This window comes from Anas platyrhynchos, chromosome 2 (assembly GCF_047663525.1).
Source record: "Anas platyrhynchos isolate ZD024472 breed Pekin duck chromosome 2, IASCAAS_PekinDuck_T2T, whole genome shotgun sequence".
Classification (NCBI taxonomy): domain Eukaryota; kingdom Metazoa; phylum Chordata; class Aves; order Anseriformes; family Anatidae; genus Anas; species Anas platyrhynchos.
The window spans coordinates 159,066,785-159,094,511 of NC_092588.1; the positions used below are offsets into that span (position 1 = coordinate 159,066,785).

The 27,727-nt window shown below is 61.7% G+C and overlaps 2 protein-coding genes across 3 annotated transcripts in view; one reads left to right on the forward strand and one right to left on the reverse strand.

Annotated features, from left to right (window-relative positions):
• LOC106020452 (uncharacterized) overlaps nt 1–24,030 on the reverse strand; it is a 50,910-nt gene extending 26,880 nt beyond the window's left edge. Inside the window, 12 exon segments of the mRNA XM_072033973.1 lie at nt 8,372–9,189; nt 9,770–9,886; nt 10,262–10,450; nt 11,226–11,777; nt 12,735–12,861; nt 13,321–13,617; nt 13,919–14,103; nt 18,610–18,796; nt 21,198–22,600; nt 23,252–23,365; nt 23,644–23,770; nt 23,875–24,030. Of these exon segments, the coding sequence (XP_071890074.1) occupies nt 8,372–9,189; nt 9,770–9,886; nt 10,262–10,450; nt 11,226–11,777; nt 12,735–12,861; nt 13,321–13,617; nt 13,919–14,103; nt 18,610–18,796; nt 21,198–22,600; nt 23,252–23,365; nt 23,644–23,770; nt 23,875–23,892 (4,134 nt within the window). The 5' untranslated portion in view covers nt 23,893–24,030.
• On the forward strand, nt 642–5,167 carry LOC113842964 (zinc finger protein 212-like). Of its 2 annotated transcripts, none has more exons than XM_072034074.1 (5): nt 642–800; nt 1,078–1,488; nt 2,668–2,794; nt 2,937–3,056; nt 3,736–5,167. In XM_072034074.1, the coding sequence occupies exons 1-5, from the start codon at nt 777–779 to the stop codon at nt 4,797–4,799; spliced, it is 1,746 nt and encodes a 581-aa protein (XP_071890175.1). In that variant the 5' UTR covers nt 642–776; the 3' UTR covers nt 4,800–5,167. The 2 variants fall into 2 exon arrangements, with proteins under 2 accessions (XP_071890175.1, XP_038030369.2); XM_038174441.2 differs by having other exon boundaries at nt 643–800; nt 3,739–5,167.
• Nucleotides 24,031–27,727: the final 3,697 nt, after the last annotated feature.

Sequence of the window (27,727 nt, forward strand, 5' to 3'; positions counted from 1 at the left end):
GGGGGATACGGGGAGGGTTCAGGGTTGGGGGGTCGGGGAGGGATCAGGGGTTGGGGGTATGAGAGATTAGGGGCTGGGGGATATGGGGATGGATCGGGGTTGGGGGTTATGGGGAGGAATCGGGCTGGGGGGGTCAGGGAGGGATCAGGGATGGGGTGTTGGGGAGGGATTAGGGGCTGGGGGTATGGGGAGGGATCAGGGGATGGGGGGTCAGGGAGGGATCAGGAACGGGGTATTGGGGAGGGAATAGGGGCTGGGGGATATGGAGAGGGATCGGGGTCTGGGGGGGTTATGGGGAGGGATTAGGGGCTGGGGGATATGGGGAGGGATCAGGGGTTGGGGGGTCGGGGAGGGATGGGACAATGGGGGGTATGAGGAGGGATCGGGGACTTGGGGTGCTGTGGAAATGGAGGGTTTGGGACCGGGGGGGACCTTAAAATGTGTGGAGGGGCTCCAAGAACGTGTGGGAAGTTCTGGGACCGGGGTGGTTTGGGGCTGGGGGGGTCCTTGGGCTGTGTGTGCGTGTGGGGTCTGGGAACTGGAAGGGGGGGGGAACTGGGAACGGGGCTGACTGAAACTGGGAGAACTGGGCTGGGGGGACCAGGGGGCCGGGACTTTTCAGCCCCGAAGCACTTTGGGGGGGGCTGTGGGAAGGAGGGGCCGGGGGTCCCGGGCCTTGAGGGGGGGTCTGTGAGGAGAACCAGGCCCGGGGCCGTGCTGCGGGCGGGCCGCCAGGCGGCGCCGTGGTGCGGAGGCGGCGGCGGCGAGGGGCGGCCATGGCCCGGTGGGGCCCGGCTCAGGTACGGGGGGCACCGGGCACCGGGCGGAGGTGGCTCCATAACCCCCAAAACCCCCCCAAACCTCCCCCATTTCCCCCGGTCCCTTCCTCCCCTGGGCGGCGGGGACCGGCCCTGGCCGCAGCCCGGTGCTCGCCGCACCCCGGGGTGCGGGTGGGAGGCCTGGGGGGTGCGGGTGCTACGAGGAGGGGGACAGGGGGACGGGGGGGTCCCTAGGGTGCTGCCCACCCTCGGAGGACCCCCTCCTTGGACCCTCGCTCCTGTCTCTCCCCGCTAACAGGAGCCCGAGTGGGGGCCCGAGCCCTGGCAGCCGGTCCCGCCGCAGCCCCCCGGCCACGTCGCGGTGCCGGTGGCGGTGCCGGTGGCCGTCGAGGGCGAGAAGCAGCCGGGGGTGGCCGAAATCTCGCTGTGGACGGTGGTGGCGGCGGTGCAGGCGGTGGAGAGGAAGGTGGAGACGCAGGCCCTGCGGCTGCTGAGCCTGGAAGGGCGAGCGGAGACGGCGGAGAAGAAGCTGTCGGAGCTGGAGAAGGCGGTGCTGGATTTCGGGGGGCAGCTGGAGCGCAAGTGGGCCGCCCTGGCCGCCCTCCTGCAGGAGAGCACGAGGCGTCTCGAGCACGTCGAGCGCCAGCTGAGGCACCGCGGATGCTGGGCACCTCGGCCCGGCATGGGGCCCGGCGGGGACGTGCCCCAGGTAACGGGGGACAAGCCCCCGGGGAACGGGGGATGTGCCCCAGGTAATGGGGATGAGCCCTGGGGAATGGGGGATGTGCCCCAGGTAATAAGGACAAGCCCCAGGGAATGGGGACAAGCCCCACACAATGGGGATGAGCCCCAGGGAATGGAGGATGTGCCCCAGGTAATGGGGACAAGCCCCTGGGGAACGGGGGACGTGCCCCAGGTAATGGGGACAAGCGCTGGGGAATGGGGGACAAGCCCCAGGTATTGGGGACAAACACCAAGGAATGGGGGATGTGCCCAAGGTAACAGGGATGAGCCCTGGGGAATGGGGGATGTGCCCCAGGTAATGGGGACAAGCCCTGGGGAATGGGGGACAAGCCCCAGGTATTGGGGACAAACAGCAGGGAATGGGGGACAAGCCCCAGGTAACAGGGATGAGCCCCGGGGAACGGGGGATGTGCCCCAGGTAATGGGAGATGTGCCCTAGGTTACAGGGATGAGCCCTGGGGAATGGGTGACAAGCCCCAGGTATTGGGGACAAACAGCAGGGAATGGGGGACATGCCCCAGGTAATGGGGACAAGCCCCACACAATGGGGATGAGCCCCAGGGAATGGAGGATGTGCCCCAGGTAATGGGGACAAGCCCCTGGGGAACGGGGGACGTGCCCCAGGTAATGGGGACAAGCGCTGGGGAATGGGGGATAAGCCCCAGGTATTGGGGACAAACACCAAGGAATGGGGGATGTGCCCAAGGTAACAGGGATGAGCCCTGGGGAATGGGGGATGTGCCCCAGGTAAAAGGGACAAGCCTTTGGGGAACGGGGGATGTGCCACAGGTAACGGGGACAAGCCCCAGGGAATGGGGGACGTGCCCAGGGAACAGGGATAAGCCCCAAGGAATGGGGAATGTGCCCCAGGTAAAAGGGACAAGCCCTTGGGGAATGGGGGATGTGCCCCAGGTAACGGGGACAAGCCCCATGCAAACCTCCTGGCTGCTAGGGGTGAGGTGTCTGAGCAGGGGAGGCATCGTTCTGCTGCTTTGGGATTGTTCCCTGAGCTCAGGCTGGGACACGCAGGAGCTCCGCACCCTCACTGTGCCAGCCCAGAGCACACGGAGGGGGGGATCAGGGCACTTTGTGGGGGCAGGGAGGTGCTAAGGGGGTGCTAAGGGGGTGCCTCCTGCCGTTCCAGGTCCCCACGGCGGGTGAGGATGACGCCGCCTGCTTGCCGGAGCAGGAGTGGGGCGGCTTGGACAGCCGGCAGCAGGAGCTGTACAGGATGGCGGTGAAGGGGAGCTACGAGGCCGTGGTCTCTCTTGGTAAGGATCAGTCCCTGCGCACGTCTCGGACTCTTTGTCACCTTCCCTCCACCACACCCGGCTGTGCCAGAGCAGCTTTTGCCCAAGGGCTGTGGTGCCAGCGCCCGGCATCAACCGTTGGCACGGCCGCTTCCTCCCCTAGGGCCCGGGGACGCCAGCTCCAAACCCTCTCTGCTGTTGCCGGCCGAGGACGGGGAGGATTTGGGGACCAGGACCCACGGGCTGCTGGAGAAGGGAGCGGTGTCAGGGCACGTCGGTGGCGGTGAGTTCGGGCAGCCACGATGGCGTGAACACCACCATGGAGAGGGCCTGGGGGTGGGGAAGGGCTGCACGCAGCTTGGCTGGGCCAAGGGATGGAAATTGAGGGCTGAGGAGGAAAAGCAGTGCCGCAGGGGGGAAAGAAATCCGAAAGGAGCCACGCCAAATGTCCAAGCCCAGAAATACTGAGAGAGTGGAAAAAGCCCGGGCAGGGCTTAGCGTGAGCGTGGCTCTGCGCCTGCTTGCCTGCAGACAAGCTCGGTCCTGCTCCTGGAAGGGAGCTTTGGTCCTTTGCCCCGGATTTACCCAGGTAAACCTTGCTGTAAATTCCCAACAAAGTTCCTTCCAGGACAGAGGACTCGGCAGCCACAACTTTTTGTGGAACAATTACAAAAGCCCTCGTGTTTTCCTCTCTTCTGGCTTCTTTACGACTATTGCATTGTCAGGCCCTTGAATGCCCCCCAAGGTGACCAGATAACCCCCAGCAGACGCCAGCATCCTTCCACCTCTTGTTCTTCTCCTCTTTGCTCGTGGTAAAACCCTCCTGCTCCCTCTCTAGTGGCACGTTTGCTGCTTGGTCTCACCAAGGTGCTGCAGGGGAAGCTCAGCTCCTGCTCCTGCGCTGGGGCCAGAGGCACGGGAGAGCTTTCCTTGGCCAGGAATGAATAATTGCTGTCTCCCAGCAGGTGAGAAGATCGTGATCAAGACAGAAGAGCAGCAGCCGCAGGAGGAAGGATCGGAAAGCCTGGCCCTGCCGCAGGCTCCCTCAATGAGGCTGGAAGAGGAGGTTCCCCTGAGCCAGGAGCTGCCGGTGCCCTGGGAGAGCCACAGCAGCTTGGACGAACAGAAGGGAGCTGGAGAGGGCTTGGGGGAGCTCTGCAAGCACGGAGCCGCCCAGCCTGAATTCAAGCCCGTGGTTGTCCCGCTGGAAGCTCGCCCTGCCCCGGGGGCTTTGCCTTTCCCGACGGAACACGGGCACGGCGCGGGGACCGAGCAGCCCTTCACCCTGCCCCAGGGGCTGCCGCTGGGAGAGGACAGTGCCGCGGAGGCTGCCTCGGCACAGCCCGGCGCCGAGGAGCACGGCCCGTGCGGCGCCGGGGACGAGCCCCACGGCTTGCCCTTGGGCTGGAAGAGCGTGCGGCTGAAACGCAGCCTCCTGGCGCGGCAGCAGAGCCAGGCGAGGAAGAGCAACGGCTCCTTCATCTGCACCGCCTGCGGGAAGAGCCTGGCCCACCATGCCGCGCTGCTGCGGCACCAGCGCCTGCACACGGGCGAGCGCCCCTTCCAGTGCCCGGCTTGCGGCAAGAGCTTCAACGAGAAGTCCAACCTCAACAAGCACTACCGCATCCACACCGGCGAGCGGCCCTACTGCTGCCCGGCCTGCGGCAAGGGCTTCATCCAGAAGCACCACCTGCAGAAGCACCAGCGCATCCACGGGGTGCAGCTGCGGGCGGGCTGGGCGGGCCGGCCGGCGCGGGGCGGCGGGGCCGGGGAGCGGCTGTACCGCTGCATCGAGTGCGCCGAGAGCTTCCCCCTGCAAGCGTCGCTGGAGGAGCACCAGCGCCGGCACACGCAGCAGCGGCCCTTCCAGTGCAGTGGCTGCAGCAAGAGCTTTCGCCACCGGCAGTCTCTGAACCATCACCAGAAGGTCCACGCCGCTGCCAGCCCTCCTGCTGCCGGCGTGCCCGGCCGTGGCCAGGAGCCGGGGGCTGTGCCCTGCAAGGTGTCGACGCAGGACAATCCGTAAAATGAGGGTTGTGGTTGGGAAGGGGCAGCGTTTCTGCAGGTGGAGAGGTGCAGCAGCCCGTGGGGGCAGCGCCGTGGGGCTCCCCGCAGCCCCCCACCACGTCCCCGGGGACGAGGACGGGGCCGGCTGACACGCTGCGGGGGCGAGAGCAAGAGGAGGAGGTCCGGCAGCAAGTGGAAGGGGGCTCGGCTGAGAAGTGGCTGCTGCGTGTCCGGCGCCGTGGGACGGGGAGCGGAGCGCTCGAACTCAGGGTTCCTGAAATCCTGCCCGGTTTTGGGGGAGTTGGGTGGCCCGGGGACAGGCTGCTGGGACAGCCGGGGTCACCGCAGGGCTGGGGAGAGCTGTGGATAAAAGATGATGTGATCTGATGCCGGGCTTCGTGTGTTGGCTGGTGCCGTGCCGCCTCCAACAGCCCCCACTGAGGGAGTTGTGGGGGTGAGGCCACGGGAATTGTGACCGGGTCCTCGGTGGTGGCTTCGCCAGGGCACCTCCTGCTCCCCGCGTGCCTCCTGCGAGCCGAGGGATGAGCGCCAGCAGCAGGGCAGCCCCTGGGTGAATTCCCCCCAGCAGCAGCACCTCGGGGTGCAGCGACACCCCCGGCACTTGGCGTGCCCACCCTGCACGGGTGCTCTCGCCCAGCCCCAGGGAAATGCAGGAATTGCGCCAGGGAAATGCAGGAGCTGCCCCGTGGCCATGCGGAGCCCCCACTCCCAGCCCCATTCAGCCAGGAATTGTAGCTCTGGGAGGGGATTAGCACCACAAAGCCTTATCTGCCCTCCTCCTCCTCCTCCTCCCCTGGCCCAGGTTTTGTGATTTCGGTCCTGTCCCAGCACCGTGTGCGCCTGTGGCCCAGAAACCAGCAGGGCGAGGGAAGGGATTGTCCCCCTGTGCCCCGCTCTTGTGAGACCCCCCCCCGGGCACTGCCTTCGCTGTGGGGTCCCCAGCACTGGGATGTGGAGCTGCTGGAGTCCAGGGGAGGCCACGGGGATGCTCGGATGCTGGAGCAGCTCTGCTGGGAGGAAGGAGGGGACACTGACACCCTGGGGACAGCTTGGAGACAGCCCGGGGATGCCTTGGGGATGAAGGAGGGGGCCATGGTTTCCTGGGAACACCTTGGGGTGAAGAAGGGGACACTGACACCCTGGGGATGGAGGAGGAGACACTGACACCCTAGGGACACCTTGGAGACAGCCTGGGGATAAAGGAGGTGACAATGACACCCTGGGGACACCCCAAGGATGAAAGAGAGGGCCATGGCTTCCTGGGGACACCCTAGGGACACCTTGGGGATGAAGAAGAGGACGCTGACACCCTGGGGACGCCCCAGGTAGGAAGGAGGGGACACTGAGACCTTGGGGACACCTCAGGGATAAAGGAGGGGGCCATGGCTTCCTGGGGACACCTTGGAGACACCCTGGGGATACAAAAGGTGACAATGACACCCTGGGGACATCACCCAGGCCAGAGGTTGCCATGGTGATGATGTGGGTGTGGCCTCTGCCACAAGCCCCGCCCCCTCCCAATAACCCCACCCACCAATGGCCCCGCCCCCTCCACATGGCCCCACCCACTTTGGGGCTCTGCCCACACACAAGATGGCCGCCACGAGGGGCGGGGCAGGGCGGCCATGACACCCAAGGGCAGCCATGACACCCAAAGGCAGCCATGACACCCAAGGGCGGCCATGACACCATGGCGACGCCGTCCCCGTCCCCTTGGCACCCCACAGCTCCCCTGGTGCCACCCAGGCTCCCCCCAGGGCCGGTGGCCCCAGCCTGGCGCAGCCCCTCTCACCCCGTGCCCGCCTTCATTGCGTGGCGCTGCGTATAAAACAAACACCACTGGGCCCTACAGACAAATACTTTATGGATTCCACGGCCTGAGAAAGGGATGGGAGCGTTCCTACAAAATAAAGTTGGTCCCCGTCACAGCTCGAAGCCACCTCCCGGCTGCCCGCTGCGCTGGCTTGACTCGTACCCTGTGGTACTGGGATCAACTGGGATCAATTGGGAGCACTGGGATGGCAAACTGGGCAGGGGTAAGCGGCTGGATGCCGGCCCCATCACCTCCCGGCACCAACCACCCACGTCCCGCAGGGCTTCGCAGCCCCTCGAACCCTGCAGGCAGCCAGGAATTAAAAATCTCCTAAGGAAACTGGTTCCCAACACTCCCTGCCCGGAGAGGGGCAGGGACGTAGTGATTTCAAACTAGAACATCAAATAATTCAATGGACACAAAGCAAAAAAATAAAATAAAACAGCTCGGGAGTCCTATCAGCCCCTCCGCTTGGCCTGGACCGATTCCTTCACTCCGTACGCGTGCCTCGTGCTTCCCAGCAGCGTGCCCGCTGCACGCGGGGCTGGGACGGGGCCACGAGCTTCCAGTGATGCTTGGGGCCACCAGAGCCTCGGCTGGCATCACCCACCAGGGTGCCTCTTCATGGCGCGTTGAGGTAGGCTTCCATGTGATTAGTGACAGAGGGAGCGAGCACGGCGCAGTGGGGTGAGCAGAGGGGATGGTCCCGCACAGAGCAGCTGGGGTGGTGTCAGAACAACGCGTCCGAGCCCCGAGGAAGGGTCCTCGCACAGGCTGTGGTGCAGCAGGAATCCTACCCAGCGAGTATTTGTGAAAGTGACCGTGGGCGCAGGCTGGTTTTGGGGCACCAAGCCTCTCACGCAGGGTTTTGGAGGCTGGCCTTGTCAGTGGAACGGTGCCGGGACCTCAGGACCAGCCGCAGCATCACACAGACAGAAGGTGGGGTTTGTTTCACTCTCCTTATCTCCCAGAGCTGTTCCCGAGGAGGTCCCTGCGTGGCAGATGTCCCCAGCAGGACGGGGCACCCGACAAAGACGATCCGAGACGCCGCTCTCTCTGCCTGGTGCCTTGGTCAAGAAGCATCAGGGAAGTGAAAATCTCCTCTGGAACCCGCTCTGGTCTGTCAGTCTGCTTCCCTCTGTCCTCTTCACTGTGTAATTGTGTTTCCAAAATGAAGCTCTCAGCTTCAGCACCAAACATTGGGTGAACTGGGCTCTTGCTGGGCTGTGTGAGCTGTCTGCTGGGTCACTTTGGGCAGTCCCATGCATCACCCAGCAGGCACGAGTTTGAGGAATAGCAAAGCAAATTTTTAACCACCGGAGGCTTCTGGAATTTGTTCCACGTAACGGGGTCCAAGCTTTGATTTATTCTGCCACTCGGGAAAGCTCCCGAAATCCAGCTGATGGATGATGGTTCACAGCCCTGGTGCCCCACCACGGACGGAATCTGAACGCTCACAGCTCCTGCCCAGGGACACGAGCGATTTGGATCCCTCCTGTTGCCACTTGCCCCCAGGCTGCTTCCCTACTTCCTACTCTCCACTGTCACAGCAGCAGTTCTCGAGTTGGCCTCGAGGATCTTTGTGGGCCTCTCCCAACCCGGGCTGTTTTATCAGTCTGGTAACTGCAAGCCTGAGCTCCACAGCAGCCACCAGGAGGTTTTCAGCGGAGCAGCTTTGGCAGCAGCGAGGACGGTGCCTCGCCAGGCACCCCCGGGGCTGCTTTGGGCTGGGGCCTCCTGGCCGCGGTCGAGCCCTAGGCTGCCTTGTGCTGCCGGCCCTCCAGGGCCTTCTGCCTCTCGTGAATCTGCTCGTGGCGCACCAGGTGAGTGTGGCGGGTGAAGCCCTTCTTGCAGGTGGGGCAGCGGAACGGCCTCTTCTCCGAGTGGGTCTGCAGGTGCCGCTGGAGGTTCGAGGAGCAAGACAGAAACTTACCGCAAAGATCGCATTTCAGGGGGCGCCTGGCGTAATTGCGAAGCGTCGTCTGCGGGGAGAAACACCCCGACAGGCTGCCCGTGTCCTGCTCCTCCTTGGTCGGGCCCAGCCAGGCTCCCCCCGCGTGCGTCCTGTTACCCAGGCTGTGGGCAGAGCTGCCGGGAGCCCTGCACAGCTTCTTCCTCGGCCCTATCCTCAGTTCCGGGTGCGTGTTCCCCCAAACCTTGGCCGCAAAAGCCCTGTCTTGGGTGTGGATGGCCTGGTGCAGGACCAGGCGGTTTTTGTCTGTGAAGCTGATCTCGCACACCGTGCACTCGTAGGGCCCTTCTTTGGCGTGGCTCCGCTGGTGGATGATGAGGTTGATCTTCAGGCGGAAACGCTTCCCGCACTCGGTGCAGGGGTGCGACCACTCGCGCACGTAGCCGCGCCGGCAGTCGCCCATCAGCAGGCTGCTGCTCGAGCACTTGCTGGGTTTCTTCTTGCTCCTGGGCTTGGCCTGCTCTCCCGGGCAGTTCTGGATCGCCGGGTCAGGAGAAGGTGCAGAAACCTTCGGCAAGGCGTTGGGCCCCACCTCCTTCACCTCGAGGCTGTCAGGGGGAGAGGTCCCTTCACAGGCCTTCTCCTCTGCCAAAGAGCCTTGCTCTGAAATGAAACAACACAGGCGTTCACCACTCACACTGCGGGGACGATTCCGTGCTGTGGTTTCAGTCCCAAAGCACCCAGCAGGCTTTCTGCGAGCAAGGAGCTCCCGAAAAATCTGAGAACGCAGAGTGGGGAGGTGCCGGTGCCACTGCAGGGTCCTGGCCTGAGCAACTCAGCAGCTCGGCGTGCCCTCGGGCTCTGCTCTGCTGCAGTGCCACAGGGCAAAGGGCTCTGCCTCTAAAACCACCAAACGATGGCCACAAGATGTATCAGGAAAAAAAAAATCCTTAGCAGTACCTCAGGCTCTTGGCTTTTGGCAAGCTGGGAACTGTTGCCAAATGCCAAGTGCTGCAGGCAACCCAGCGCGCTTCCCCCGACTGCTGCTAGCAGGATCCCCGTCTGGGCTCATTCCCTCTGCAGATAAGAGGGCTGCACACCCCACCCGGCACCAGATCCCTCCCTTGCTGGGTGACAAAAGGATCTGGAATGTTCTAAACCTTCCTGTTTCAAGCCCGTGAGCGAGCTGGAGGCTGCTTCTTGCCCGCAGAGCACCGTGTCTGCCACGCACGGGGTAACTCACCGCAGCCGTGCTCGGCCGGGTCCTCTTCCTCCTCTGTCTCCTTCTTCACGTCCCTGCTCAGCCCCTCTCCCCGCGCACTCAGGGACGTGACATTCATCACCAGGATGGGCAGCCCTGCTGGCAGGGAAGAGGAAAGCAGCTTTCAGCACCAGCGGACAGCTCACATCTGCTGGCTAACTGCAGACGTGTTCGGATGCTAACTGGAGACATGCTGGGACTGTGCAGAGGAGCCAGGGCCAGCTCAAGAAGCACACAGGGACCAAAAGCAGAGAGAGGTCTGGGAAGACACCCCAAGGAGCCACAAGGAACCTCCGCAGAGCAGCCTCATCCATCCCAAACTCTCCCCATCAATGCCATGGGTGGCATTCCCACTGCACGTTCAGGTCCTCAAACCTCTTCCATTTGCCCTTGCAGCACTCCGGCAGCGCACCCCAGGACTTTTGCTTCCCCTGGCGATGCTCCTCCAAGCTCGGTGTCTCTCGGGTAACTCACCTGTGCCAGCTTCCGAGGGGACTTTCTGTTCTCCCAAAGCCTCTTCCTTCCTGCCCGTCTCTTCTGGTGTGTGGGGGGGCTCCTGCCCAGCTTGGATGCAGGGCTGTGGGCTCTCCTGGCAGCCTCTGGTGCAGAGCTCTTCATCCCTCTCGATCCGGGACAGGACATCAGGCTCAGACGCAGCGCAGTCTGCTCAGGGACAGGGCAGCAGAGGACAGTTTTTTCAGTTTTGGTAGGAACCGGCTACAGAATTCCTCTGCTGACCTCTCAGACCCTTCAGTGACCCTTCTCCCTTCGCCCCAGGGCTGGCAGGGGGTAAGGACGGACACGGACACGTTACCCATGCTCTAACTCAAGCACAGCGAAAACCTAACAGAAGGTGACTTAAAATCTCAAAGGAGAGGGAGATGCTGTGTCCGTGTAACACCTTTTTCCTTTCTTCCCAGGAGCACTTGACAAAACAACCCCCAAAGACACACCTGGGGCCTGCACTGTTTCTGGGTAACCCTCCTCAAAGGACAGAGCCAGCCCCTGACCCCTGCCAGTGCTCACCCAGCCCCTCACGAAGCTCCTGTAGCCCCCCAGCTCCTAATTCCAGCAGGACAGAGCTCTCAAACACAGCTCTACCTTCGTCTCTCTCTGGGCCTGCCTGCACCTTTCCAGTGTCTCCTGTTTTTTTTTTGCCTGGCCTTCATACTCAGGAGCTGGAAGAGATCCCAAGGGGTCTGTCCCACCGCTCCCGGCTCCATCCCAGCCCCTTCTGGCAGGTTTTGTCTGTTGTCTCCCCACGACTCGTGTGGCCAAGCATAAATGTTCCTCTCGGAGATAAGACTCAAGGCATTCCATGGACAGTCAGCCAATGCAGCCAGCAGAACCTCAGCGCAGCTCCTTTCTAACACAGACAGCGACGGGAGAAAGCAAGGGCCAGGAACGGCCTCGTCCTGCTGGCACCCATTTAACTTACCCATGTCATCTTCCGCATCTTCCACTTCTACGTCGTCTCCCAAGTCCTCTTCCACCTGCTCCACATCTGCTGGTGCCTGGGGGGGTTCCTGGACATCTGTAATGGATGTCTGCGGGGGCTCCTGGCTCTCCTGGATGCACGGCTGGGGGGGCTCCTGACTCTCCTGGGTGCACGGCTGGGGGGGCTCCTGACTCTCCTGGGTGCACGGCTGGGGGGGCTCCTGACTCTCTATGCTACACGTCTGTGGGGGCTCCTGAATGTCTCTGACACATGTCTGGGGGGGCTCCTGGCTGTCCTGGATGCACGGCTGCGGGGGCTCCTGACTGTCTCTGGGGGGCTCCTGACCATCCTGGATGCACATCTCGGTCTCCAGGGACTCCTGCCCGTCTCTGAGATGCATTTGTGGGGGCTCCTGCCCATCTCCGACGCACGTCTGCGGGGGCTCCTGCCCATCCAGGATGTCCGTCTGCGGGGCCTCGCGACAGCCTCTGCTGCAGAGCTCTTCATCCCTCTCGATCCGGGTCAGGATGTCAGGCTTGGCCACGGCATAGTCTGCTCAGGGACAGGGCAGCAGAGGACGTTTTGTTAGGAACTGGCTACACCATTGCTCTGTTAAACTCTTAAAACACTTCAAACACTGCCCGCGCTGAAACAAGGGAAGATGGTGGTGTTGATTTCTTAGCCCCGTGTTGGGATTCACCCATAAGCACGGCCGGGGCTCAAGCCCAGAGAAGATTTAAATAATAGAAAGAGAAATAAAATCTCAAAGGATTTGAGAGGCTTTGTCTTTAACCTTTCCCTCCCATCTCCACGTTAGCGGTGATTTGAAGAGTAAATCTTCTGAGCTGCTGTTATCAGATTGCTTTAGTTCTGGAGTAGGGACAGAAGGATGTGTAAAAATGCCCACATCAGATGGACCACGTGAGGACCAGGTTTGTGCCTTCCGCAGAGAATTATCTAGAAAAGTGAAGCTGCAGCTTCAGGGACTGCACCAACCAGCACGTTACCAGTCACGCCCACAGAAGGAGTTTTTGATGGGCAATCTTATCGCCCAAATCATCCAAGAACGTGTCAGATGTGCTCAGAACTGAATGAGATTAAATCGGTTCTTTGCCCCTGTCACTTCAAATCACGGCTAAATTGCCAGAAGACAAGAATTGGTTCAAGATGCAATTATCAAACTTCACCCAGGTAACACCTGAACCGTGCTGGAAGGTCGTGATGGTTCCCTGGCCCTCGAATCCCCTTGTACAGTCCTTATGAATAGCATCTCATCTGGATATAGGGTATAAGAGACATCGTTTGTGTTATTTCTGTTACTGGTATTTCCTACAGACAGCTCTTACAAGCAGGAAGGAAGGAAAAGGACTGGGTCTGGCTGCCCAGGAGAGGTTCTGCGAGCTACGGGTGTCCAGCCCCACCACACCAGACCACTGGTGGGACTGGAGGGAGGCCGCCCAGCCTGCCTAGAAGAGAAATTCACCTGGAGGAACGGACCCCGTGCCTTACCCAGGGAGATCAGAGTCTCGTAGTTCCCCCTCATCACAGCCTTGTAGAGATCCTTCTGCCAGCTGTCCAGCGTCTCCCATTCCTGCTCGTTGAAGTACACGGAAATGTCATCGAACGTGAGCGGCACCTGGAATCACAAACACTGCACACTCGGTGACGTTTTTCACATCTAAAGGGAACTGCACAGGGACCTCCAGGCAGAGAATGTGCCCGGACAGAGCACAGGGTGCACGGACACATCGGGGCTTGCAAGCCCTGGGCTCACAGGCGCTGAGCGATGCCAGCCCGTTGCTGAGCAGGCTGTGGCACTTCCCAAACCCCTCCACAGCTGCTGAAGGGGCACTCACTGAAATGCTCCTGCAGGCTGCTGCCCCTCCAGGGCTCAGGGGTTGGGAATGGCACCAGGGGGCACGGGGAGGCCACCACAACGGCAGCACGGTGACACCGCTCCCTGAGGAGCTCTGCGGGGCTGCCTGGTGAGTTTCTGAGGCTCAGGACTTGAACCAGCCCAACGCCAGGGCTCTGAGGAGCCCACGATGGAGCTGGGGCTTTGCCACCTGGGTTAGCGTCTCCCAGGCACCGTTACCTTGGGGATTTCCCCCTTCCTGCCGGGGGGCAGGCGCAGGATCCAGAAGTTCCTGTTCCTCAGCAGGTTCTCCACGTTGTCCAGGCGCTGCTGCAGCTGCCCGTAGTCCTGCAGCAGGCTGCCCAACGCCGCCAGGTTGCTGCCCAGCTCGCCCACCAGGTTCTCGCAGGCCAGCAGCCTCCGCTCCGCCTTCTCCGTCCTGCTCCGCAGCTCCTGCAGCTGCTGGGCCTGCGCCTGCTCCGGCCCCGCCGTCTGCAAGCGCCTCAGCCGGCCGGTGCCCGGGCCCCACGGCGAGGCCTGGAGGGGGGGGGACAGGGGGTGAGGGGCGACCGGGGGGGGGGCGCTGGGACCCCGGGTGCTCTGGGGGGGATCCCCTCGGTCCCCACACCCCCGGTCCTGGCACCCCCGGTCCTCACAGCCCCGGTCCCGGTACCCCCGGGCCCACCCCCCCCGGGGCCCTCCCCCCCAGGCCCAGCCCCCCCAGGAGGCCCCCCCGGGACCCCCTCAGCCCCCCCGGTTCCTCTCAGCCCCGCACCCCCGGCTGTTCCCCGGAGCCCCCGGTGCCGCTCCCGGTGCCGGTGCCGGTCCCGGCCCTCACCTCAGCGGGGCCCCGGCGGGACATGGCCGCCGCCACCGGCACCGCGCGGCCTGCGCCCGCCGCCGCCGCCACCGGGCCTGCAGGGGGCGCTGCGGGAGGGGCGGGGCTTGTTGCTAAGGGGCGGGGCTTGTTACCAAGGGCGGGGCTTGTTGCTAGGGGCGTGGCTTGGTGCGCTGGGGGCGTGGCTTAGCCCTGGAGTGGGCGTGGCTTGGCTCCGAGGGGGCGTGGCCTCGCCGTGGCGGGAACTCGTGGCGGGAACGCGGAGCCCCGGTGCCGGCACCGGGTCCCGCCGTGCTCCGACCCCCCCCGAGCCCCTGCATGGCCCCTCCCGTCCCATCCCCTCCCGTCCCGGGCCGGCCCCCAGGCACCAGCACCGGCTCCAGTAGCTGCTCCGTGCCCTCCCACCGGGGCCACCCCGGGGTTGGGGTTGGGGTGGGGGCGCCGATCCACGCAGCCCCCCCCACTGTGGGGACCCCCCCAATGGGTGTTTGGGAGGGGGGGATGTGGGTGCAGGTGGTCCTGTGCAGTGGGGGTGCCCCAAGTGCTGTGGGGCACTCAGGGGGCAGTGGGGCACTGGGAATGTGGGGGGGGGCTGGGGAAGAGCGGTGGTGGGAAGGGGAGGGATGGGGGGCGTGGGGGGTGTGGGGGGTGCTGGGGACCACCCGGCTGCGCTGGGGGTGTGGGTGTGGGACCCCCAGAAGCACCCACTCAGGCTGTCTCGGTGCCTTTATTCGGTGGCTCCGCACAGTGCGTGGGGACACCCCTGCAGAGCGCTTTGGGGTGCAGGGACAGCAGCGTGTGGGGTGACCCCACTGAGTGGAGGGCACAACAGGGCCCCCCCCAGGTCCCCTCAGGGCTGGTGGGGTGCGGCGGGGTCCCGCGGTGCTGTCGGGGGGCGGCGGGACGCCCGGCTCCGTCCTCGCTTTGGTTTGCGCAGGGTCACCCGTGCCACGGGGCCGCCCGGTGCCTCCTGCAGGACACAGCAGGGTCACCTCGGGGGTCTCCGTGATCACCCCTGGTGCCCGTCCCACGGTGCCGGTACCTGGCTGAGGTGCAGGACCTGGGCAGGTCTCTCGCTTTCCCTCCTGGTACGCTCCTGACCGCCCTGTGGGAAGAAGTGGGATGTCAGAGCCAAGAACGGGGTGATGGGGAAGGGGGGCTGTGGTCCCCGGCCCTTCTGGAGCCGTGGGCGGGGGGGTCTATGGGTGGGCAGCGCCGCCCTGCACTCACCCGCCGGCCTGCAGGGTCTTCATCCACATCCCCGGTGCTCCAGGACATGGAGGTGGATTCCTGCAGGTGGGGGGGTACGGAGCGGTGCGAGGGGTGCGTGTCCTGAGTGCCCCATCCCCATCCCATCCCCATCCCCATCCCCATCCCCTTCCCCATCCCCATCCCCATCCCATCCCCATCCCCATCCCCATCCCCATCCCCATCCCCATCCCCATCCCCATCCCCATCCCAATCCCCATCCCCATCCCATCCCCATCCCCATCCCATCCCATCCCACCCCATCCCCATCCCATCCCCATCCCCATCCCATCCCCATCCCATCCCCATCCCATCCCCATCCCATCCCATCCCCATCCCATCCCCATCCCATCCCCATCCCATCCCCATCCCATCCCCATCCCCATCCCCATCCCAATCCCCATCCCCATCCCCATCCCCATCCCCATCCCCATCCCCATCCCCATCCCCATCCCGTCCCCCCAGCCCCCCCGGTCCCCGCTCACCTCGCTCAGCACAGAGAAGCACCCCGAGCACGGCCGGCGCTGGCCCCTGCCGCGCGTCCCCGCCTGTGGGGGGAAGGCATCAGTCGGTGCTGCTGAGTCCTGGCTCCCCCCGCAGTGGGACGGGGCAAAAAGCAGGGATGGAGCCGGGATATGTGGGGCGAGGAGGAAGGCAAAAGGGACGAGGATTCGCCGGCCCCAAGGCCGTGCTTCTCCTGCCCCCGCTAGCCCTGATGAAATGTTTGCTGGTTGTGCAAGCATCAGCAGCAGCAGTGTTTTGGCACAGCGAAGGCTCCGGGGACGCCCCAGCGCTCCCCCCACGGCGCAGCCCCCCGGGACGAGGGGCTCGGGCAGATCCCACTGCCCCCAGCCCATCCTCGGGGCCACCCCTGCCCAGCGCAGCCCCCGACCAGGACCCCTCCAGGGCTCTGCCGTGCCTGGAGCACGGTGCTGGTGACAGCACCGGTGTCCCCGGGGGGGACAATATTTTGGGGAATCACTCCCCCCATGGTGCCAGAGCCACCGCGCCGTGCCGTGCGTCTTCCCCCTCCCCACAACACTTCCTTGCAGCCTCCCTCCCCTCCTGGCTGCTGCTGCCCAGCTCTGGCCTCCTCCCTCTGCCCCCCACCAACCTCCCGGTCCCGTGTGAGCGTTTTCCCCTTCTTGGAGTCCCGTGGGTTGGCCCCGGCCACGGCCAGGAGGGCCACGGCGAGGGCACAGAGCAGCCGCAGCCTCATGGCGCTGCGCGGGGCACGGCTCGGCTGCCCCCTGCTCCCCGCCTGGACCTTGGCCCCTGCTGCTGGCCAGCTCAGGAGTGGCCACCCACTGCCAGGAGGGCACCAGCGAGGGGCTGGGGGGACGTTCCTCTCCAGGCCAGCCCCCCAGGATGAGGTTTTGACCCCAAAATGGGGGTCTGTACACCCCTACACCTCCCGGGTCTGCAAATCCCCTGTGGGCTGTGGAGAGGCCCCTGGTGGAGCAGGCTGTCCCCCTGCACCCATGGGTGCCACACGGAGCAGATCTCCACGCTGTAGCCCCCCCGTGGGTGGAGGAGCCCCCGGTGGAGCAGGTGGATGTGGCCTGGAGGAGGCTGCGGCCCATGGAGAGCCCCCACAGGAGCGGGGGGTCTGGGGACCCGTGGGGGACCCGTGCTGGAGCAGGTGTCAGGAGGAAGGTGTTTGTAATTTGCTTTTAGCTTCTCACTGCTCTAGCTTGTTAGTAATAGGCAAAAAAATTTATTAATCTCCTTATGCTGAGTCTGTTTTGCCCGTGACAATAATTATTGAGTGATCTCCCCGTCCCTATCCCAAACCCTGAGCCCTTTCCATACAATTTTCTCCCCCTTTCCCCCCTTTCCTCTCCCCCCTTTTTTTTCTCCCCTTTTTCCTCTCCTCCTGGCACCTCTGGTGGCTCCGTGGCAGCATCGCCCCCCAGCCCTGCGCAGTGCCGGGCCCCTGGTGCTGGGATGTGCTGCGTGGCGCGGCTTCGTGCAGCGGGTTTAGGAAGGAGATGCTCCAGGGTTGTGCACATCCCCACCTCCTCTTCCAGCCATCCTGTTGTGAGAAAAACCTCAATAATTTGCTCAAATGAGGTCTGCTGTGAAGCTATTTTATTCTCAATGCAAAGGTGGGTGTCCTGCAAGCAGGAGCACATGGTACAAGTTCACCATAACCCTAAATCCCCTATTTCCCGACACCTGATACCTCCCTGTTTCCTCACTGGTTGAGTACTACAGGTTCACAACTGACTTGACGCACTTCTATACCATATAGGTACAATTTTATTTGACCAGCCATGAATTTCTCCTTTTATTTTTATTTTTTATTTTTTATTTTTTTGCTATTCTCCTATGTTGGGACAGTGGGACCTTCCTTTTATCTGCTTAGCTAGTGCTATGCTGCTGTCCTGCCTGCATGACGCAAGGTTAGTGGATATTCCACTGCAAAAACAACTTCTATTGCAAAAATACAACTTTGTTTCTCAAAATGGCCACATGTTGCCTAAGCACAACCTCAGGCTACTTGCTATTGGCAACTTTCCTTTGTTTCTCCCAGAAGGAGCATTCTGTCCCTGATCAAAGGGAGCCTGGGTTAAAAGTTAAACATAATTTCTGATTTTGCACTGCTCATCCTGTTTTTCTGAGCTATCCTCCTTATTTTGGGGCCTTCCCCGTACCTGCCTAACGCCCTCCCCAGTGCCGTGCTGCGCAGTCACTGCTGGACACGGTGATTCGTGGAAGGACTCTACAACTCAAAGCAAATGAGCTATAAAGTAGGGATGTGGTTTATTTCAGCGGGAGGTGGGAGGATTCACACCACAATCCACCTTGCGGTGCACAAACACCGCTTTGTTTCTCACTGTAGCCAATAATGTGGGCTCAGGCCAGGATCTCAGTGAAGCAGCATTTTTATTTGTGATTGTGATGACGGGCATCCCACAAGCAGGAGCATGCCTCTAGTTCCAAAACACAATTTATATACTTTTTTTTTTTCTTGACTGGGATTTTCTTGACTGTTTCCCCATGACTGGGTAATCCAGGCTCACAACCTATCTGGTGCTTCACAGACAAAGCACGGCTTTCAGTTGCCAACCTGTTATAAACCAAATTTGTTTTGACTCTTTTGCTCTTTGAGGTGGTAATGTTTCTTACACCGTGATTTCCCCCTCATTGCTCCCAGGATTCTGGTTGTCTGTGTTTTACAAGGCGTCTGTTAGGTGTTGTTATCACTGCAAGCGTATCCCAATACCACATTCCTTCCTTCTATGATTTGTGAAGAACTCTACAACTCAAAGCAATCGAGTTATAAGGTAGGTTTATAAATGTAAATGTGGTTTATTTCGGCGCTGGGTGCATGTGGGATAGCTCCCAGAGGCTTGTGTGCCCCAGTGCAGCAACTGGCCCTGGTTATGTGCAGTAAAATGTTATATATGCATGAAGTTCCCCAATACGCCTGTACATACATGGAACCTGTCCCCGCTTTGTATTAAAATTAGCCCCAGAAGCCGTTTCCACAAACTCCCCCTGTCCGCGTGGTGCCTGCTGCTGGTGGTTGCTGGGGGCTGTGGGGATGAAGGCCGGGGACTCCTCTTCATCACGGCTGGTTGCCTCTTGCTGAGGCAGCTCCTGACCAGTTGGCTTTTGCCTGTTCTATATGGAGTGGTAATTCGTGTCAGAAAAATGGTTGATATTAATAAAGAAGGGGGAGATTTGGGAATGTGGCAATGGGGGTCAGAAAGCCTCCTGGTTGGTGATAACATCAGACTCTTAACGATGAGGTCATCAGGAATGTAGAGTTTAGAGGAAATAAAGAAGGAGGATTGAGGCGACGCTGTCTGGGGTTGCTTGTTTTCCCCTCTGTTAAGGCACGGAAGTTGCTGGTTAGAACTGTTAACGTTTATCGTTTAATGTTATATGATAAAAATATTATTAGTGTGGTTTCAAGGGTGAACAAAACGCGGGAAAAGCAATCACGTTTTGTTGCTTTGGGGAACCTTGTGGTGGGCAGAGCATGCGCAGAAGAAGGGGGAGACAGCCGAAGCCTCCTGCAGTCTGGAACAAAAGGTTGCTAATGGTGATGGGGAAACCAGGAGCCCTTCACCCACAGCGACCACCACAAAGAGAATTATAACATGAAGCGGGGATAGGATAGACGTATGTGTAGGCGTACTCGGGTTTTTTGTAAATACATAACAGCAATGTCCTATAAATATTTGGAAAATTCGATGGTTGGGTGTGCGTGGTGGTAGAACACAGACTCCCTGTGCACCCAGCGCCTTTTATAAATATTCTTTTATTTTACTAAATTCAGAGGGAGTTAAGACTTTATAACATGCCCAACCCTTGGTCGCTCTCAGCCGGTTTTTGGGGCAGGATCCCTGATTTTGTAAAGAAATACCCCCTGTGAGAGACCCCGAGACCCCTTATTTGGGTGAATTTGCAGAGCAGTAAGCAAGGACACAGCGATATCAATTTTAATGCAAATAAGCGAGCCTCCATTCTTCCATTCGTGGCTTTAATAAATACAATTGCTTTATTTTGACATAATTAACGCGATTACGCAACTCCCCCGTTCCCCTATCCCCGGCTTCAGCGCCGTTCCCAGAGCGCCAGGCCGCGGCCCGCGTTGCCATGGCAACAGGCACGCGGAACGTCACTTCCGCCCGCGCACTTCCGGCTTCAACCCCGCCTCCCGGCACGTCCCGCCCCGCGACCCGGAAGTGACGCCACAACCCACAAACCCACGCGCGGGCAAGATGGTGCGCACCGCCCGGCCACGTGACGCGCTCCCAGCCACGCGATTGGCTGCTCCGCCCGGCGGCGCCATTTTGCGGCGGCCGCTCGCGGCGCGGCCGACCGGAGGCTGCCGCCATTGGCCCGCGGCTCCCCACGTGACCGCGGAGGCGCTCAGCCATTGGCTCCGCCGCGGCCGCCATTACCGGGGACGACGGGAGGGGAACGGGGCCGGGCCTGGAGCCCTCAGAGCCCCCCCGGGGCCCCCTCGTGACTGGGGCCGCGCTCCCGGGGCCGCCTCAGGCAGGTCAGTGGCAGCCGGGGCCGGGCCGCACCGCACCAGGAGCCCCCCCGGGGCCCCCCTCACGGCGCCGCCGTGCCCGGGGTGTGGCGGAGCCGCACGGGGAGGGGGGAGAAGGAGGAGGGGGGGAGGGGAGGCCGCGGGGTCTCCCCGGAGCCTCCCAGCCCGCGGGGGTCGGGCCCAGTGAGCCCCAGGGGGCCCCACCGGTTCCCGGGGGTTCGGGGGTTCCGCCACCCCCCCCTCCCATCCCCGTTCCCAAGGCAAAACGGACTCGGGGTGAGGGGAAACGGCTTTATTGGCAGGTAAAATACACGGGGGGGTGGGACACGCACCCGGCCCCTCCCCACAGCCCCTTCCCCCTCCCCTCTGAACCCCTCCCGGTGCCGCACGGGGCTCGGGGGCACCCTCCGGGGCTCCTCTCGCTGCCCCAGTGCGAGCTCCAGGTGGTCCTGGGGGACCCCGCCCCCACAGCACCTCCTCCACGCCTCTAACCTCCTCCACGCCTCTAACCCCGGTGCTGCCTCTCCCCCCACGTTGTTTTCTCCTCCCCCCGCTCTCCGCTGTCTCTGCAGTTCCGTGTTTCTGCTCAAACGTCTCCCTGAGGTGCCCCCCCCGCCGGGTTGTTGTGCCCCAGCCTCTCCTCAGGGTGCCCCCTGCAGCCCACCCAGCAGTGGTGCTGCTCCCCCCCCCCCATTCCAGCAATGCTTCAGAGCTCTGCACAGCCCCCTGTGCTTTTAAAAGTGCTGAGAACAGGGGCTCATTATATGAAATGAGGTTATCAACCCCCCCAAAACGTTTTCCCATTCACACTGCCTAAACGAGCCAGGGGGGAAGCTACTCACGGGGTGCTCAGCTGCTCTACGGGAACACCACGGTGCCCAGGAGCACAGAGCGAACCTGGCAACACGCAGCCGCCCTCGCTCTCCCATTTCTGTTCTCCCATTCCTCTTCCTCTGCTCTGCACCCCTCCGGCCCTTCCCTGCCCACCTCCCCTCCACCGCCTCCCCCCCCTCAGGCACCGCTCCCCTCGCTGCAACTCTCGGAGAACCTCCTGTGCAGCCCCCTCGGGGGGTTCCCCTGTAGAGAGCTGACGGGGCTGCGGTGCTCAGGCGCCGGTTGGGACGTGTGGGGGCGGCCCCTCTGCACCCCACACACGACTGAGCACAGACAGGCGGTGCACAGCGCCCAGTTCCTGGTGCGCAGGGCCCCGTCGCAGGCGTTGCACAGCGATGCCTGGCTTGGGGCAATGAGTTCCTGTCTGGCGAGGTCCCACCAAAGCCTGGGGGGCCGCCAGCCCCGCGCCCTGTAGCGCACCCACACCTTGGGTTGTGCCGCTCCGCCCCACGCCTCCCCTGCCGACGGCTCGGGAGAGGCTGCAGGGCCATGGGGCGCCTCCGGTGTCCCCCCCACGGAGTCCCCCTCCTGTTGAGGCTGCAGGATCACGGTGTGCCACTCCGCAGGCAAACGAAACACCCCAGAAGTGTCCTTCGTGGAGTGCTGTGCCTCAGCAGGCTGGACAACCGCCGGCACGGTGGGCGTGAAGAGGCAGTCTGCACAGAGATACTCCCGGGAGATCCGCAAGCTTTTGAAGAAAGGCCCCAAACGCTGCTTCACCCGCGTGCCCTTCCCGTTGGCTCCCCCCTTCCGCAGCTTCCTCTTGCGCAGCATGGCGTGAGCCCGGCACACGGGGCAGCTGCCTTTGCGGCTGCAGCCCTGCTGGGGCGATGTTAGGGCCTGGCAGTAGTCGTGGTCCTTCATCACCAGGGCCCTGCTCTCGCTGTCCCCGCAGTAGTCATGTTCCCTCAGGGCAGGCTGCAGCACCGCCCCCTGCCTCGTGTAGTAGCAGTGGTCTCCCAGTGGGGCCCCGTCCACGTCCCCCACTGCTGGAGGAAGGCTCCCATCCTCCTCGGCACGCTGCGCTTCCTGCACGCTGCCCTGGGATGTCTTCTGGCTCTCAGCCCCCAGGGGCTCGCAGGGATCCGCCGCTCGGGGCTGTGCCTGCGGCTCTGGGTCAAGCGGGAGCTCCGTGCCTCTGTTGATGCCTGGCTTTGCCCCTTCTTCATCCTCCACTTGGTCTTTCTCAGTCTGGGAGCCGGCCTCTGCCTGCTCGGGGCTTCCTGCAGGTGGGGTTTGGCCGCTGGCCGCCTCTGTGCGCTCCTCGCCCCCGGGATCGCTGAATTTCTTCAGCAGCCTGCTGCAGCGCAGCTGCCACGGCTCGCTCCGTCCTCCTGCCGACAGCGTGGTGGGGCCAGCCCGCCTCTGCCCCTTGGGCCCCGCGCCGCAGAGCCCTGGGCTGGGGCTGTCGCAGCGCTCAGCGTGGCTGGGGGGCTCTGTGCTCTCCTCCAGCGCCTGCTGCCTGCCAGGGCTCGGCCACCAGGTGAAGCCGGGCTCCTCTGGGCAGCTACTGTCCCCGTTGCATCCTGCAGGGACACCGGAGGGATGTCACCTTCCCAGCAGGGGAACCCCTACGCTCTGCAGCCCCCCAGAGGAGGAGGCCCTGCAGAGCCCCAGCCCTGCTCCAGCAGCACCCAGAGCTGGTGCCCAGCGGCTGCTGGAGATAATCACAGAATTTTTAGATTGGAAGAGACCTCAAGATCATCGAGTCCAACCTCTGACCTAACACTAACAGTCCCCACTAAACCATATCACTGAGCTCTACATCTAAATGTCTTTTAAAGACCTCCAGGGATGGTGACTCCACCACTTCCCTGGGCAGTCCATCTCAATGCCTCACAACCCTCTCAGTAAAGAGTTCTTCCTAACATCTAACCTAAACCTCCCCTGGTGCAACTTTAGCCCGTAAAGTTGCTGTGTACAGGAGATGTACCATGAGGGCACTCCATGGGGTAGCAATCACCCCACACGCAAGCACCAGCTGGAGGAGATTCCCCCTGGGCTGAGCGCTGAGCTGCGCCCCTCACGGAGGGTCTTGGGGGGTGCTCTGGGTGCAGGCAGTGAGCAGAGGAAGGAGCAGGACAGGGGACAAGAGGGAACACGGGGTTGTGGTGCCCACAGCTGGGCAGAAGGAGGGGCCCAGTGCATGGCACCGAGCGCTGGGCTGTGGCTCTCACCCAGAGAGGGGCTGTCGGGTCCATCCCACGTCTCCGAGCCCTGCGGTGTGCAGACCCACGGCTCTTCCCCGTGCTCCAGCCGATACAAGAGGTCGGGTTTGGGGCCTGCGTACCCTGCGGGGCGGAGACAAGAGCAGCGTTCTGTTACAAAACAATGGCTGCAGGAATAAAGGGTTAGCATGGCTGCAAGAATAAAGGTTAGCATGGCAAACTCAACACATTTTGTCCTTTTTTTGTCGATGAGCCCGGGCAGAACCAGACCAGAACACGGGGAGAGGCAGCAGAGCCACTGGGGTGAATCCTCCCCAACCCCCCCACCCCAGAGCACCCCCGGTGCCTCGTGACAGCCCCCCCTGAGGTACCCATCCCCGGTGCCGGGCGCCCCGCCTCACCCAGCGAGGTGAGGAGCGCGAAGTTGTCCAACATGACGGCGCGGTACAGCTCCCGCTGCTCCTCCGCCGCCAGCTCCCACTCGGCGCGGCTCAGGAACACGGCCACGTCCTCGAACGCCGGCAGCTCCTGCGGGAAGCAGCACGCGGGGCTCAGCCCGGGGTCCCCGGCCCCACAGGGGCGTTGGGGTGGGCCGGGGGCGTCGAGGGGCGGGGGCGGGGCCCGGTTCCTACCTGCGGCCGCCCGGCCATGGCCCTGCGGGGCGCCACGCGGGGTCCCGGTGCGTCGCTTCCGGTGTTCCGGCCACTTCCGGTGCGCTCGCCGGAAGTTGGGCTCCGCGCCGGAAGTAGGCCGTGCGCACCCACATCCTGTCCCGCCGGCGCCTCCTCCCCCCTCCTTTACGCGCTTCCGGCCGAAGCCCCGCCCCCAGCGGAAGTGTGGCGGGGACCTCACGTGGCTCCCCCGCGGCCATGGAAGCGGAGCCGGCGCCGCCATTTTGAGCCCTGCCGCGGCCCACGTGACCGCAGGGGAGCCTGCCATTGGCTCACGGAGGGAGAAGGGGGGGAAGGGCCCCCAAAGCCCCCCCATTGCCGCCCCCAGCCCCCCCCCAGCCCCATCCAGCCTGGCCTTGGGCACTGCCAGGGGTGGGGCACCCACAGCTCCTGGGGGCAGCCTGCACCAGCCCTCACCACCCTCAGAGTAAAGAATTTCTGCCTCAGATCTAACCCAAACCCACCCTCTTTTACCTTAAAACCATTACTTGCCATAACACAATAAAGCTTTAACTTCTTTATTGACAGCATGAAGTTCAACAAGGCCAAGTGCCGGGTCCTGCACCTGGGGCGCAATAACCCCAAGCAGAGCTACAGGCTGGGAGATGAGTGGTTGGAGAGCTGCCAGGCAGAGAAGGACCTGGGCGTGATGGTGGACAGTCGGCTGAATATGAGCCAGCAGTGTGCTCAGGTGGCCAAGAAGGCCAACGGCATCCTGGCTTGTATCAGAAGCAGTGTGACCAGCAGGGCTAGGGAGGTGATCGTCCCCCTGTACTCGGCTCTGGTGAGGCTGCACCTCGAGTACTGTGTTCAGTTTTGGGCCCCTCGCTACAAGAAGGACATCGAGGTGCTCGAAGCTAAACGATTCTGTGGTTCTGTGAGAGCAAACACCGCCAGCTGATTTGTCCCCTCTGTCCCTTCCCCAGTGCACCATTTTTTTGTGAAGGTGACAGGGACAGTTACAGAGGTAATCTGACTACAGACAGGGAGCATCTGCCAGCCAGGAACTGCTGGCCGGAGAACCACAGGCAGCCTTGAGGGATGCATCACCTCTGGCATCCTGAGCACTGGAAACATGCTGAGATGCCATCAAATACAGGAGAATGGGGAAGAACTTCCCATTTGAGACAGAAAAGAACAGTCTGAAAAAAAGGAGACAGCCAGAGACAGTGAGAATCAGCAACTACTATAGTGACTCTTACCTAACGCTGGCCCTTTTATTGGCCCCGTTCCTGGGTGCTTATCTCTGCTGAGGCTGCTTTTTAAAATTGGACCCTTTTTGAGGCCGGTCTGACCCCTGTTATTAAGTGGTGTGATTCCTCAATGCTGCATATACCATTGCTTTCCTGTAAGATCTGTAATATTTGGTTATCCATCCGTCTATATCTACTTGCCTTTTTAGCCACAGTGGTTCACTGTGATTAATCACTGCTTGCTAGTGGTGGTTTGTGGTCATCCAGAAGTTGTAGAAAATAAAGTCTCTGTGCTTGTGTATTACGGAATCCTATGAACTCACTCCTGCAAACTCCACGTACCTGCAGGCTGGGTGACCCTTTAGGTCTTGCCACAAGGTGGTTGTTGGTGTTTGCTCTGCCCTAAATTCTCCTAAATTGGTGTCTGCATCTCCCTGGATTAAACCCTCGGAGCTGCTGAGCTGCTGCCTGCCCCGGCTGTCAGCACTGCTGACATCTTGGCCCAGAGGTTCCTGACTACCTCCTTATCCGCATGGCCACCTTCCTTGCCTGCTTGTCTTTCTGTAGGATTTTGTATATTCACACGGTGGTACTTCCTTTCCTGAGTCCTTGGTTTCTCAAAGATCCCATCTCAGCAGTGCTGCTGAGTTGTCTAATTTTTCTCTTTCTTCAGCTCCAAGCTCATTCACAGCAGTCTGAAGCAAGGCTACAAAGTGAGGGTACATTGGAGGCTCAAGCCAGTCAGTCTCAACACTGTGCCCAGTGAGATCATGGAGCAAATCCTCCGGGAAACTCTGCTAAGAGACATGGCAAACAAGGAGGTGACTGGTGACAGCCAGCATGGCTTCACCAGGGGGAAATCGTGCCTGACAAATCTGGTGGCCTTCTACAGCAGGGTTACGGCACTGGTGGGTAGGGGAAGAGCAACTGACAGCATCCACCTGGGCTTGTGCAAAGCATTTGGCCCTGTCCCCCTTGGTATCCTTGCCTCTAAACTGGAGAGACACGGATGTGATGGGTGCAGCACTGCGTGGGTGAGGAATTGGCTGGGTGGTGGCACTCAGAGAGTTGTGCTCAACGGCTCAATGTCCTGGTGGATATTGGTAACAAGTGGGTCAGTAGTGGGACCGGTACTATTTAAACATCTTTATCAGTGGCACGGACAGTGAAATTGAGGCACCCCCAGCAAGTTTGCTGACGACACCAAGCTGGGTGGTGCAGCTGCCACCCTGCAGGGACAGGATGCTGTCCAGAAGGACCTGGACATGCTGAGAGGTGGGCCTGTGCCAGCCTCGGGGGGTTCAAAAAGGCCAAGGGCAAGGTCCTGCAGCTGGGCTGGGGCAATCCCAAGCCCAAATCCAGGCTGGGTGGGGAAGGGATGGAGAGCAGCCCTGAGGAGAAGGACCTGGGGTGCTGGTGGGCCAGAAACCAGCCGTGCCCTGGGCTGCAGCAGCAGCAGCACAACCAGCAGGGCGAGGGAGGGGATTGTCCCCCTGTGCCCCACTCTCGTGAGACCCCCCTGGGCACTGCCTTCGCTGTGGGGCCCCAGCACTGGGACGTGGAACTGCTGGGGCGAGTCCAGAGGAGGCCATGGATGCTCGGATGCTGGAGCAGCTCTGCTGTGAGGAGAGGCCGAGAAGCTTGGGGTTGCTCAGCCTGGAGAAGAGAAGGCCCCGGGGAGACCTCACAGTGGTCTTCAGGGCCTCCAGGAGGGCTGGGGAGGGACTCTTGGGCGGGGGGTGTAGGGATAGGACCCTACAGGCAGGTGGCAGCTGCCTCATCTCCTGCCACTGCCCCTGCCCTTGCTCTGGGTGCTCCCTGGAGCGATTGCACCAAGAGAAACTGGTTCAAAATTAAACACTGAAACCGAAATTTTGAGGTCCCTTCCAACCCAAACGATTGTAGGATTCATTCTGTGATTCATCTGGCCAGAAGTGCCATGCTGCCAGGTGCATTCTGTGAGTCATGCCTGGACACTGGTGTTCTGTTTTGGGTTGGGATGGCAGTACATACATGAACACAGAGCCCTCTACCTCCTCCACCAGGTTTTCTGGTTACTTCTTTTCTGGTAGGGCTTACACGGATTGTGGTGATCTCCCCACAGAGAGACTGCGTGGGGGTGGCAGGGGACGGGAGCGTCCCAGCAGTGCAGAGCTCCAGCCCTGGCTCCGGGGCAGAAGGCGTTTAATGGCTGCTCGTTCTTCTTCCCATCTCGTCCCATGCCCACCTTCCAGGGATCCCCAACATCGTGATTGCCACAGCTCTGCCTCCGAGGAGCAGCCACTAGATGGACCTCGGGATTCACCATGTGCTCTTATGGGCAATGGGAGCGTTTTCCAGCACCCTAAGTGCTGGAGGTGCAGCCACCCCATACCTTTAAAAACTGAGCCATTACATTTCGTTTTGTGGACACTGTTATATATGGAGTGGTAATTTGTGTCGAGAAAATGGTTGATATTAATACAGAAGGGGGAGATTTGGGAATGTGGCCATGGGGGTTGGAAAACCGTGTGTCTGAGATAACATTAGACTCTTAACGACGAGGCCAACAGGAATATAAAAGAGTTTAGAGGGAAGAAAGAAGGGTGGTACAGGAGACTCCATGCAGTCTGGGGTTTCTT